This window comes from Crocodylus siamensis, chromosome 2, assembly GCF_052110815.1.
Source record: "Crocodylus siamensis isolate JL-2025a chromosome 2, ASM5211081v1, whole genome shotgun sequence".
Lineage (NCBI taxonomy): Eukaryota > Metazoa > Chordata > Crocodylia > Crocodylidae > Crocodylus > Crocodylus siamensis.
The window spans coordinates 258,158,203-258,170,634 of record NC_143396.1 but is presented as its reverse complement, the minus strand read 5'-3'; the positions used below and the strand labels follow the sequence as shown (position 1 = coordinate 258,170,634).

Here is a 12,432-nt window from a genome sequence, read left to right as displayed (position 1 = left end):
AGTGATTAAAAATATGTGATTTCCCCCCCTCCCCCCCACCGTGTGTTAATTTGTGTATGATTATGTTCATACTTGATGAATAAATAACCAATACATAAATGACCTCCAAAGAAGCTGTGCCATTGCACACATAATTTTGTCCCGTCTTTCAGGCGCATACTGTGTATTCCGTTGAAGCAGTAATCATACTAAACCCGCAGGGCCATCTAACATCATGTGCCTATATTTAGGGTGTCTAAACTAGACAGTGACAACAAATTGTTTATTTGTGAATTGCCCCTCAAGGGTGTCAGTGTCCTGGCATCATACTGAATTGCATAATCTCTTGGCAGCCCAAGACATGAGATGGGAAAAGACCAATTAAACCACCCAGTTGGTCTCTTTATCAGGGCAGGCTTGTTCCCTGGAGTACATTTTTTTTTCCAGGTTTTAAACTAGTGAAGTGAGATGACTGCCATTAGTTTTCTTGGAAGACTTATTGCTTGTTGTAACATCTCATTTTCATGTAGTTTTCAAATATTAGTTTATTTCAACTAAGAATTCAGCCTTAAGCACAATTCACTCAAAAGTAGCTAACATGGAAGTTACCTAGTAGAAGTCAAATAATATGAAATCGTTTCTTTAATACGTCAGTCCTCACGTTGAACCTGACACTACCCAGAAATTTCTCTTAGCTTTCTCTCATGGTCATGGGTACAAGCGTTGCTCAGGCTGTACTTGGCTTTCTGCTGCCTATTCTGTTTACTTCTGTGTTCTCTTCTCTGAAGCTGCCCTGCACCACAGCTCCAACTGAAACAATGCCCAGTCCTGTATGTTTAAAAACTCATTCAGTCTCCAGTGCAATTTCTCTCGCACTGAACCTCAGCTCCTGACTGGCTTACGCCAAGCTAGTATCCTTTGTTTAGGGGGTAATGGTCCCTGTAGTTTTAGCTATATTAGTCCAAAAGGAGCTTAATTGCATTTTAAGTGTATCAGGGAAGAAGGCAGCTATTACACCCACTGTCTTCAGTGAGATTTCACCCAACCACTGAGCATTAACAATAGCATGAACTTTCCTAGAATTCAAAAGCTAGAATTTTTTATTTGGCTTGTATAACAAGTCAGTTTTGGGGTGTGGGAGGAGGAATTATACAGTCTTCCCTCTGTCTTCCTTTTTTGCTGATGGATCTGATGTTTCATCTGCAAATGCAACACTCACTCGTGGCTTAAACAAGGTAGTAATTTCTTCTGAGATGTAAATGCAATGCTAAGTGCTAGTGGCTGATAGAGTAGCACTGCATTCTAGATGCATAAGCAAGGAAATAATTCTTCTGGAAAGATGTCTCCAACAGCCACATTCTTATAAATGTTATGAACCCATTGGGGTCATTTTCCCATTTCCTTTCTAATTGCTGCTAGTTACAAAAAAAGTTTGTGAGTGCATATGTACTTCTTGCTTTAATTAGTATTCACATCATATTGGTTATATTCAGTGATGCCACAGGTAGTGTCCGATAGGTAGTGGTGTCATAATTAACCATCACAGAATCTTTATGTATAGCTTTTTACATCTTTGGATGTATCGGGGGGAGGGGGGATAATGTTTTTTGAGACATTTTTATATAGTCATCAGGAGGGCAAAATAAGTACAGGAGTCATTTTAGTAAGATTTAGAACACGGAATGTGTATGGTTGAATTTGTCTTTATCATGATTTTGGACCTTCAGATCTTGTCTTCATTCACAACAGGCTTAAATACAGCAGAGGGGTAGCAATCTCATTCACTACGTGGGGTGTGAGGGGGAGGGGAAGGAAAGACTTAATCTACACAGGTTCTGCACGGGGAACCTCTGCTGCAGCAGTGAAGAGAGTCATATACACTAACGCCATCGCATGAGCAACCCTGTGGTCCTGGTTGCTTTCCATCTCCCCTGATATGCTAGAGACAAAACTCCTTGGGGTAGGGACAGGACAGAACACCAATCCACTTCTAACCCTCTCATGCCCCATGTATTGCTGGATGTGGGACTGTTCCTATGGCTGGTCAAGGTACAGTGTTGCTTCTGCTATGGTGGGGGATTCTGGTGCCCCCTCAAAGTCAGTGGCTGTGGCTGATGCCCTACTCACCCTGCCCTAGTTAGGGTGCTGAAATACAGAATGTTAAATTTTCAGGGCTTGCTGTGATAAATATGGAAAGGCTCAAAGTTACCAAAACTGGATATGCAAACTTTTTAAAATTTAAGCTCTGCGTGTTCTATACTCTCCTTTGCCAAGCCAAAAAAAAAAATTCTGAGAAATCCATTGTGCAAAGCTAGTTCCCTTTCTTGAAAGCAATTTACCTGTGACATTCTGTTCTTCCATGTAATAGTTGCCTCCAAGCTCTATAGCAAATTCGCCATCCTTGGGCAGAACTCTCATGATCTAAAGTGGATGCTGGACAGGAAATGGATGTGCAGCTTGTAACACAGTGCCATCAAGGTTCAGACACAGAGTTGGAATGGTACCCTTTGAAAAAATAAGGAAGTGTCAGGAAGGAATGTGTCTAGTATCCTTTGGTAAAACAATATTACTAATCATCCCTCACCTCTAGTTTATTCAGCCTTCTGGATGATGCCTGTTGGTGTGATCACTTATTTATTTATTTATTTATTTATTTCAGGTGGGAAAAAAAACATATTTTGCTGTAGAAAGGATTCCTAATTAATCTAAGCCTGCACAATTCAGAACCCTAATACCCCTTTGAATTGTTCAAAATAACTTCCATTCTTGTATTTGTGGACTCCTTGCTTCCCCCTAGTGTTGTTCTCTTAAGGCCCTCGACTGCATTCCTTGCACATTGTATAGAACACAGAATGGGGCTTTATATTTTTCTTTCCAGGCTCTCCAGTCCTCTGAGTACTGTCTAACTAAGTTGTTTATAGTGCCAAGGGACCTAGAATTGTACCTAGTATTTTCAGACTAAGACAGCTAACTTTCTTTGCTTAGTATTTACATGTATAGCCTCACCAGAGATGTATCCAAGAGATTCTTGCCTACTGACTTCTCTAAATGTCACTGGTGGTGTTTTCAGAAAAGATCCTTTGGTGTGTTTATCTGGTGAAGAGAAGAATTTCAGTGACTGACAGGTGTGACGTTATAGGTGGAGAAAACAGCAACTGTTGACCTTTTTATTTATTAGTCTTGACATAAATATCCCTGAGGGAGATCCTCATCACTGTCCTATTCTCACATCTCCTGAAAAATCCACCTCTTACTGTTTCTCAACAAGTTGGATAGATTCTGAACTCAAGTTAAGAAAATGTGACCTAAAAGGGGGGTTTGTGTGTGTATGTGTGTGTAGCAGAGAGGAATACAAAGAATCTTGATGATCTGACATCATGCCAAAATGCTAATGCTGGCTCTGTCACTGACTTGCAGGCATTTCAGTGTCATCAAGTGTATTCGGTATTGTCATTAGTTAGGAAGAGAAAAATCTGTAAAAGGAAAAGCCTGGTTCTGCTCCCAGTGAGATCAGTAGGAGCTTTGCAAATTATATCAATTCTATTTGCATTATTTTAAATGCTTTGTATATTGTTTGGTCTCATGGTAATGAAAGTTATGTACACTGAATAGAGGCTGGACCTCTAGGGACAGTGCGAAAGGCAGAGAAATCCATGCAACAGCTCACTGCAGGTGTGAGTCAGACTGGATAAAGCTGGTCTCTACCCTGAAAAACTGATCTAAATAGAAATCGATTGAGTTGTTTGTAGGTAAGGGCATTTTATTGAACAGCTCTCAAAACCACAAAGGTATACACCAACATCTGATTCTGTTCCTTTCCCTGTACCTCACATATGCCACTTGTAGATTTAGGATTGGTGCCTTCCTAATATCTAGTGCAACAGGATCCCAAGCATGATTGGCTCTTTAGAGCATTGCCACAACATGAAGAAGAAGAATAGTAAGGCACTCCTGTTCCTTTCTTGTACTTTATTTCTTTCATTTCTCACTGAGTCTTTTTCTTCTGCTTCAGTAGGAGCAATTTGTGTTTTGTTTTTTAGGTTTTGATACAGATTTCCAGTTGGAGGCTTGTTTATCATTCAGGAAATGATATGCTGTTTGTCAGCGCCTGCTGCAGGCCAAGTTGGGAAGAAGAACAAGGAGCTTCTGCTCACTTGGAAACTAGCCCAAGGCAGCTCTTGCTCCACAGTTCATGCAGTTAGAACTGTTTGGTCTGCACAGGTTTGCCAAACAGACATAGTCAAGATAAAAATGATTTGTTTTTTTTCCTTGAGTCCTTACTTGTATTAGTAATACTTTGAATTAGTCCAGCAAACAGCATGATTGGTCTAACTCTAACCATTCCTGCAGTTTTTCTGACTGCATTCAGTTTGGGATGGTGAACTGATCTAGTCCATTGCATTTGCTACTTCTCCTACAGTAGCCCAGTGTTGTAGTTTGGGTGTCCAGCAATGCTGGGATAAGCAAGAGTTTTGTTTTGGTTTTCTTTAATGTCATTGTACAAACCATAGGCACAAGCACCATTTAAGATCGTGCCCTTAAAAGCATTGTGTTTTTTAAAGCTAACCACACCTTGGATTCTTCTTCTATGCTAGCTTTGTAAAATAAGTCCTAAATTAGATCTTGTCAGTTTTAGCAAAGATGCTAGTTAATCACAGAAATGCATCCTACTTGAAGCTGTATGCACCTGATGCACTAGGTTTTGTTTCTGCTTCTTTAGAGTTTGTTGGATTACGGTCAAATTAAAAAGCAGAAATTCAGTATTCTGAGAAGAAACAATCAGCTGCATTTAGTTGTTCATTTTCAGCATAGGCTAGCATTCAGTGTTTCTCAGCCCATGGGTTGTGACTCAAAAGTGGGTCTCAAGAATACATGAAAGGGTCATGAATAAACTTTAAACGTGGATTCTCTTTTAAAGGAGAAAGAAACATGGGAAACCATGGCTTTTCCCAGTTCCAGCCTGCCATGGGCTGCTTGGTGGGGGGTGTGCCCCACACACCCACTCACGTGGCCTTATGCTAGCACTGGGGGCAGTGGGTTGAGAGTGAGGGACACTGGATCGAGACTGGCCATCAATATTTACAAATGGGTCTGATACAAGAAAGGTTAAGAACCACTGGGTTAGATTACATGAGAATCTGTGCTTGGAGCTGTTTTCTTGTCATACCGTCAATTAAATGGGCTGCAGTTAAGATCAGTTGTGCCAGACACTGTATGAACCTATAGTGGGAAACTAAGACACAGGATATATTAAGCAACTTGTTGCACTTAGAGTTGTTTTCTAACCAAACAAATGCAGAGAGGGGATCTAGCGTTCTCTATAAGGTATGGAAGGTGTGGCTAAACACCAGCAAGCAAAAAAAGACAAAGGGCAATGTTGCAAAAGGCCACATGGGTAAAATCTGTCCATCACTACACTTATGTAGGATATAAGGTTCCTAGTCAACAGCGTAGTGAAGTTCTGGAACAGCCTTGTTGTTAACTACTTTTAAACCCATGGACACAAATGGGTCAACCTGTTGCCAGCCAGGCTGTCTATATTTTTTTAAAAGTTGAGAACACGTGCTGGTGGCCTCAGAAGCAGTTTAGTCTTGCCTTGATGTTGGCACATTTACCTCTTGCTGAATAGGAGCTGAATTTTTCACACTTTCTATGCCTGTCTTTTGAAGGTACAGCTTGCTTGTTTCTCGCACTTTCAAATGCACCACCTGCTTGTTTGCGTGCAGTTACCATGGTATGATTAGCTACAGGCTTGTGCCTCAAATATTCTCCTTGTCTGTCCACAGCCTAAAATTAAGTTTGCTAAATTTATGAAGGGGATTACATGGTGTGTTTGCCTCTTACAGCAGGTAACTTGATTTGATGCCCCAAAAAGTCTCTTCCAGTCCAATATTTCTAAGTTTTAGGGAGAGTAGAAAAAAATCATTATACTTTTTGCTCAGAGTTAAGTCCTCTCTTGAATTGGTGTTGTCTTCAGCAGTCTTTAAAAGCAGATAAAGCACAAACCTGTGCTTTGTCATCTTTCTCCCCACCAGACTTTGCATTTTATTCAGTCTGATCTTCATTCTGCTAGCTCCAACTTTCTCTTTTATCAAGCTGCTTCCTTAAGAAGTCAGTAGAAACAACTGTAATAACAAAGTAGCCATGTCTCTTGTTTACTGAACAAACTAGGAATTGACAGTAACAAAGGCCTGGTACTGAACTACGTGCCCAAGAGGCACTGTACAGCCCCTCTATATACTATAGAGATTCTGTACAAAAAAATTGGGAGTTTCTTTCTCTCTGCTTTAAGGGCAAGCTAACTTCACAAGCACAGATTCTCTGACTCAACAGTCCACAAAACCACTGTGATTTAGTTCCCCCTTCCCTTTAAAAAAAAAAAAATGTTTTAAGGGATTTTGAATGTGATCACCACCCAATCCTAAGTACAAATTATCGAGTTGTTTGTGATCTGAGAGAACTTGAGGGAGTCTATGGCAGTGAAACAAGAAGGGACATCAGAAAATCTTGGGAATTTGTGTGTGTGGTGGCGGAAGGGGGGAAATACCCAAACTCCAGCAAAATACTTGAAGTCTGTACCCTTTTGTAGCTCTTTTTCTGCTTGAGTAGATGTGGCATGTCAGGACAACTTCTGGAGGGATGTAAAAGAGGAAACCATAGTGAGTTGATGTAACTCTCTGACATGTCAGTATAGCAGAAATGGCTCATCTTCCTGCCTCCTTCCAGAGGTCTTTCTTGGACACTTAAAACATGCATTCCCCTGGGTGTTTTGGTTGTTAACAGCCAGATAAATAGTTTTGTTTCTTCATTTCCTGCCATTTTGGGTTTCCTTCAGGACTTTCCCAGTGAGAATGGGGAGAGGTCAGTGTTCAGCTGTGTAGAAAAACAAACTACTTAATAGGTCAGATGGGGAAAGCAAAGTATCAAGATCATTCTCTCCCTCCCTTTCTCTTGGGTTGGAGGGAAAGGAACGTGGAGCCTCTATATAACCCTAAATGTCTGATTATTCTTTTCCATCAGTTCATCTCTCTGGTTGGCACCATCTGCTGCTTCTCACATAATGGAGTTGGTCCTGGGTTTGGTGGGGTGAGGGGCGCAAAAGGCAACTGTCCTCACTGCAAGATTGCAGAGTCCCTGCCACGAGTGTGGAAAGAAAATGTATATGAGCTGAGCTGCAGCTGTTTCTCAATCAAGTCCCAGGAGGGGTACGACTATGTACACTGGGTTCTGCAGGGAAGAACAGAAAGAGGACCGGCCTGGCACTGACAGACCTGAAATGTGGCCTTTCTGTAGCCGATACAGATTGGCCACAGAGAGCTTTTCTCCTTCTGTAAGAAGCCATCTATTTTGTTTTAGATGTCAGTTTTTAGGGTTTTGTCTTCAGCCTACAGCAGCTGAATAATACTTTTAGACACATCAGTTACCACTCTTGCCAGCTGTTGCACTGACCAGGCTGTGATGTGAGAATTACTCCTTCAGTTTTTTCACTTGGATCTTATTTGCTGGTGTCCAAATGTGCTTGTAGAAAGGGAGTGGATTTAAAAAAAAAAAGTAATAAACATGTTAGAGCTAAGCTTTCTGTCCTACCTCCTGCAGAAATCATTAAACTGTAAATCAGGAGTGGTCAAAATATGCCCCATGGGCCAGATGTGGCCCACCAGGCCTGCAGGACCCCTAAAAAAATTATAAAACTAATTATTTGTCTGTGGCTGCCTGTCTAAGCTGATGAGGTGCCTGCGGTGGCAGCAGCAAGGCCAGATGGGCTGCAGCCCACCACCAGGCCCTCCACCCCCAGCCAGAAGCTGAATATGGAACCAGAGCATTTGGGTTTTGCACTTGCTGGTATACAGAGGATTTTCTAGACATAATTCTTCCTTATTTGCTCCCCCCAGTACCTCTTTTCTCATGATCTATTGAAGATAGACTTTTTGTCTACTCAAGATTATTCAATTTATTTTATTTTATTTTTAGCTAAGGATTTCTATCCAGATTAAGTAGTGTTCTGATTGTGATGTTGTGATTGTTGGGTAAGCATGATTTGTATGCGTAGGTGGCTTTAAAATTTCAAATACCCATAATATAAGAGGTGAGAAGAAATTGGAGAATACATTTTTAATCTTATGGCTTGTAGAATAGGAAAAATAATCTAAAGGCTTCAACTATATTTGATTCAGCTAGAGCTAGTTGAATTTTTGTTATGAATAATTTATCTGATAGACTTAGCCATTTTCCATCCTTTTCAAATTATCTACACTGAGTGACTTGCATTTGCCTATTGTTGTCAATGATCAAATGAACAGTTTTGTGCAAACAGATTTTATCTAATGTTTGGTCACAAGCCTGTTGCTGTGAGTATTCACACAGTATAATTAACTATCTAACTCGTATGATGCTGGCTGTTCCTTGATTGATTGGCCTAAGTATTTATAAATTTAATGAATTTCCATATTATTACTAAATATATGTTTTGGTGACTAGCATTAAGTTGGGTTAAAGAACTTATTTAAACAAATTCGGGACCCCAACCATTATGATCCACTGCAGCTTCACCAGTCAGCTCCAAACCTAGATTTAATTAGGTAAGAAACACTGGATAAACAGATGCCTCTTGTGGCACTCTTTTTAAAAGATGTGAATTTCATACTTACTTGTATTCCATCAATGCTTAGATGCCATGGAAACATGATCTGCAAAAACCTTGGATAAGCAGGGAGTGAATGCACACACTTCTGTAAAAGGGAGGTAATGTTCCTTCCCAGGAATGATGCAAGATGCTTATGTCTGTTTTTAGGGCAAGAACTGTTTTTTTGTTTTTTTTTAAGAAGGGAAATCTTAAATACCATAATCTTTAAAGTAGGGGTTTGTCTTAGTGCCATTGCCCAAACTTATCCCTTCCCTATGCAAAGGTTAGGTTTGAATTCCCAGAGATGGCTGAATTGTGGCAATATTGTGTGCATAGCTTGTGAAATGCAGTAGCCTTTGAGTGTTTGTACATGTGATGAAAATGTCACTTTGGGTGGCTTAACGGTGTCACACTGTACATGTGCAAGAGTTTTGAGAGTTTTAAATGAGTTTGAATTGTTGCAAATTAAACTACATCCCAATGTAGTTTAGTTTACAACAGTGCGTTGCAGTTACTAGTCAGCTTGCTCCCTGACCATGGGAAAGCTGGGCAGACTGCAGGAAAAAAAGAATCAGGCCCCTTGCTGCTTCTGCCTACAGCAGGTGCATGCTGAAGGCAGAAGCAGCGGGAGGAGGGGGGGTGATCTTTTTTCACAGAGCTTGCCTGCCTCTCCTGTGGCAAGGGGGTGACTTGCTGGCAGGCCAAGCGGCCCCTGAGGTGCTGGTGGTCCCAGTCCTTCTTTCTGTGACTGTGGTGCCCTTAGGGCTGCCCGGGTGGGCTGCTAGCAGGCCAGGTGGTGTCCCAGCTTGGGGTTGGGGAAGAGTTGGATCAGGCTGGGTACTGTGTCTAAGCTGGGGCAGCAGCCCACAGGGGCAGCCCCAGGAGACACAATTGCTATGAAGAGGAGGACCAGGGCTCCCAACAATTCAGGGGCTGCTTGCCCAGTGGGGTGCTGGGGTGGGAGAGGATGGAGAATTGGGCCCCTTGTTGTAACTGATGGAAAAATAAAACCTCTAAATGGAAACAGTAGGTTTCAATTAAAAACCCACCATTTCAATTTAGGGGGCATAGAATGCAACCCTAAGGACTAAACCCCTGTCATTTATACAAGCGCCCAACACTATTAAAATAGTGGGGCTTGTTGCTTTTTCAGTTAATATTGAGAAACCTAATTATACTCTTCCTTGCCTCTTAACAGAATTTGAGGTGGTAGGAGGTGCTGCTCTCTGTTGATTGTGCTCCTGATCCATGCTGGGCTTCTTCTACAACCACTGAGTGAAGATGAGAAGCCTGTCACAAGCATGACGTCGCTGACAAGTATCATTGCCTCCCACCAGTCTGAATGGGTATCCTTCAGTGATGAGCTCCTCCTTCCTGCAACTTCACAGGGTAAATAACCTCAGATTTCTTTGTAACCCTTTGAGACCTTCTTCACTTATGTGGCCCAAGTACCAACACTTGGTTTAGGGTCTTGGAACTTGCTTTTTCAGTGGATTATAGGTTGTTACCTCTTACTTCCCTGGCATAATAAAAAAAACCTGGGTAAAAATATTATAGGATCATAGGCTTGGAAGAAAGATGTCAATGATCTTTTAGTTCAGCATGGGCCAACCTTTTCTGGCAGATGTCATGAATGAGCCTCACACCCTCCCTGAGTGCCACTCTGATTCCCTTCCTCTGCCTGATTTGCTGCCTTGCTTTTTGCTCCTTGCCCAATATCCTGTTTTGCTTTCTGCCTTATCTGGTGCTGTTCTGTCCGTCCTCTCCCATATCTGCTGCATGCCACACGGAAGCTGGCCATACTGCTTGTGGCCACCCTTGATTTAGTCTAACCCCTGCACCAATGCAGAATGCTATTCCTAAACTATCCAAAAAGAACTTATCTAGCCTCTTCTTGAAACCTCAGATGGAGGAGTTTCCACAGCTTCCCTGGGCAGCTTTGTTCTGTTTTGTTACTGTTCTTACAGTAAGGAAGTTTTTCCTGAGATTTAATCTCTATCTTTTCTGCTGCAGTTTTAAATCCATTGCTTCATGTCCTACTCTTTACAGCAAGAAATAGTTGTTCTCCATCTTTTATATGGCAGACTTTCAAGTATTTGAAAACTGCTATCATGTCCCCCACCCTCCTTAATCTCCTGTTCTCCAAACTAAACATACCTAGTTCCCTCAACCTTGTCTCGTATAACTTGCATTCCAACCCCTTAATAATTTTGGTCACTCACCTCTTTCTCTACATCCTTCATAAAATGAAGAGTCTAGAACTGCACACAGTGTTTATTGCCAGTTAGGCATCAGTTGGAGTAGACTGTCACCTCCTGTGTCTTTCATGTGATATTTCTGTTAATACAGCCCACAATTGCAGTTGCTTTTGTTGTGACTACATGCCATCACTGACTCATGTTGAGTCTATGCTCCATCAAAACCCCTAGATTCATTTTAGAAACGTTACTGCTTAACCAGTTCTCTCCCATTCTATATTTTTGCACTTTTTTTCTTCCCTAGCAGCTAAGGTTTGTCTTTGCTGAACTTCATTCTGTTATCCAGTGCTCAGTTCTCTAGTCCACCAAGACCTTTCTGAATTCCAGTCCTTCCCTTCCAAATTTGTGTAGTCCTTCCCAGTTTTGTATCATTTGCACACTTGGTGTGTTACAATGCTGGCCCCAAGGCAGAACCATGCGAAATCCCACTTGAAACCTCTTGACAGCCTGACATTGATCCATCTTATAATCTGTGCTATTTGCAGATAGATGTTCAGTTAATTATATATCCACATAACAATATTTTTTTTCTAATTCACATTCCTCCAGTTTGTTTATAAGAATATTGTGTAGTACTGTATCAAAACCTTTTTAAAGTTAAAGTATATTATGTCCACTGCATTCCTGTCATTCACCCCATTAGTTAATCTGTCAAGAAAGTACTGGTAGATCAAGGTGTTTTGCATGGTTTATTCTTAACAAATCCATGTTGGGTGTTTTTGATCACTCGTTTTTGCTTCAAACTGTTTACAAACTGACTTTTAAAACCTGGATAGTTCTTAGAGCCAACTGTAAAGTCAGGCTAAGTGGTCTATAATTACTCAAGAATTATAGGCACATGAAAATATCAGAATTTTTTTTTGTGGGTTTTTTTCTTTTTTATGACATCCAGTTTTGCCTTCAGTTATAAGGGTGTCTTGCCCTGATTATATAGCATGTTTCACTTTGTACAACCAGGGTCAGAACAAGGAGTGTAAAATCTGTAATTGAACTACAGTCAGAAGTTTCTAGTGAGATTTGTCTATAGACCATTCTTGGAAATAAAATAAACAAATAGAAGGCAGCTGCAACAAAGATCTCTTCTGTTCACAGTGATTCACCTCTTAGGGTGATAGTTTGGTTAAAAAATTCAAGGCCAGAGAGCATCTCAGCATTAGCCATCAGAAATGCTATTTATACAAGCTATGTTTAATTCCTTTTCTATGAAAATGGACCCTGACTGCATGATTTTTTTTCTATTGGTAATACAGTGAAGATTTTTAATTTCTCTCTACTAGGACTGTTATTTATTAAAGGGTAAAATACAAAAAGGCTATTCTGATAGTAGGTGCTTATTTTTCTTTCAAGATCTGCATCATTAGGAAACCCTCACATTGGCACTCTTTGCTGTGTACATTGTGCCCCTTGGCTCATGCATGGACCAGTCCTGCCCAGTGCATGAAAACAGACAATGTATTTGAAAAGGGGAGAAAATTAGCTTGTTTTTTTTAAAAAAAAAAACAAGCTAAGTTTAGATGAGTGTGAATTTTTTTAATGAGTTAGGTGGTCATGACAGCCCCTGTTGGGAAGTCT

General features: G+C 40.9%; 1 protein-coding gene across 4 annotated transcripts in view; it reads left to right on the top strand.

The window, feature by feature from the left end:
• STON2 (stonin 2) overlaps window positions 1–12,432 on the top strand; it is a 115,078-nt gene that overhangs the window by 9,157 nt on the left and 93,489 nt on the right. For 3 of the 4 annotated variants that reach the window (XM_090033832.1, XM_090033830.1, XM_090033829.1), the window contains one exon: window positions 9,801–9,991. In XM_090033832.1, coding sequence (XP_089889958.1) covers window positions 9,904–9,991 — 88 coding nt within the window. In that variant the 5' untranslated portion in view covers window positions 9,801–9,903. Of the gene's footprint in view, window positions 1–7,291; window positions 7,310–9,800; window positions 9,992–12,432 lie in introns of those variants that run through there. The other variant, XM_090033833.1, reaches the window with a different exon arrangement.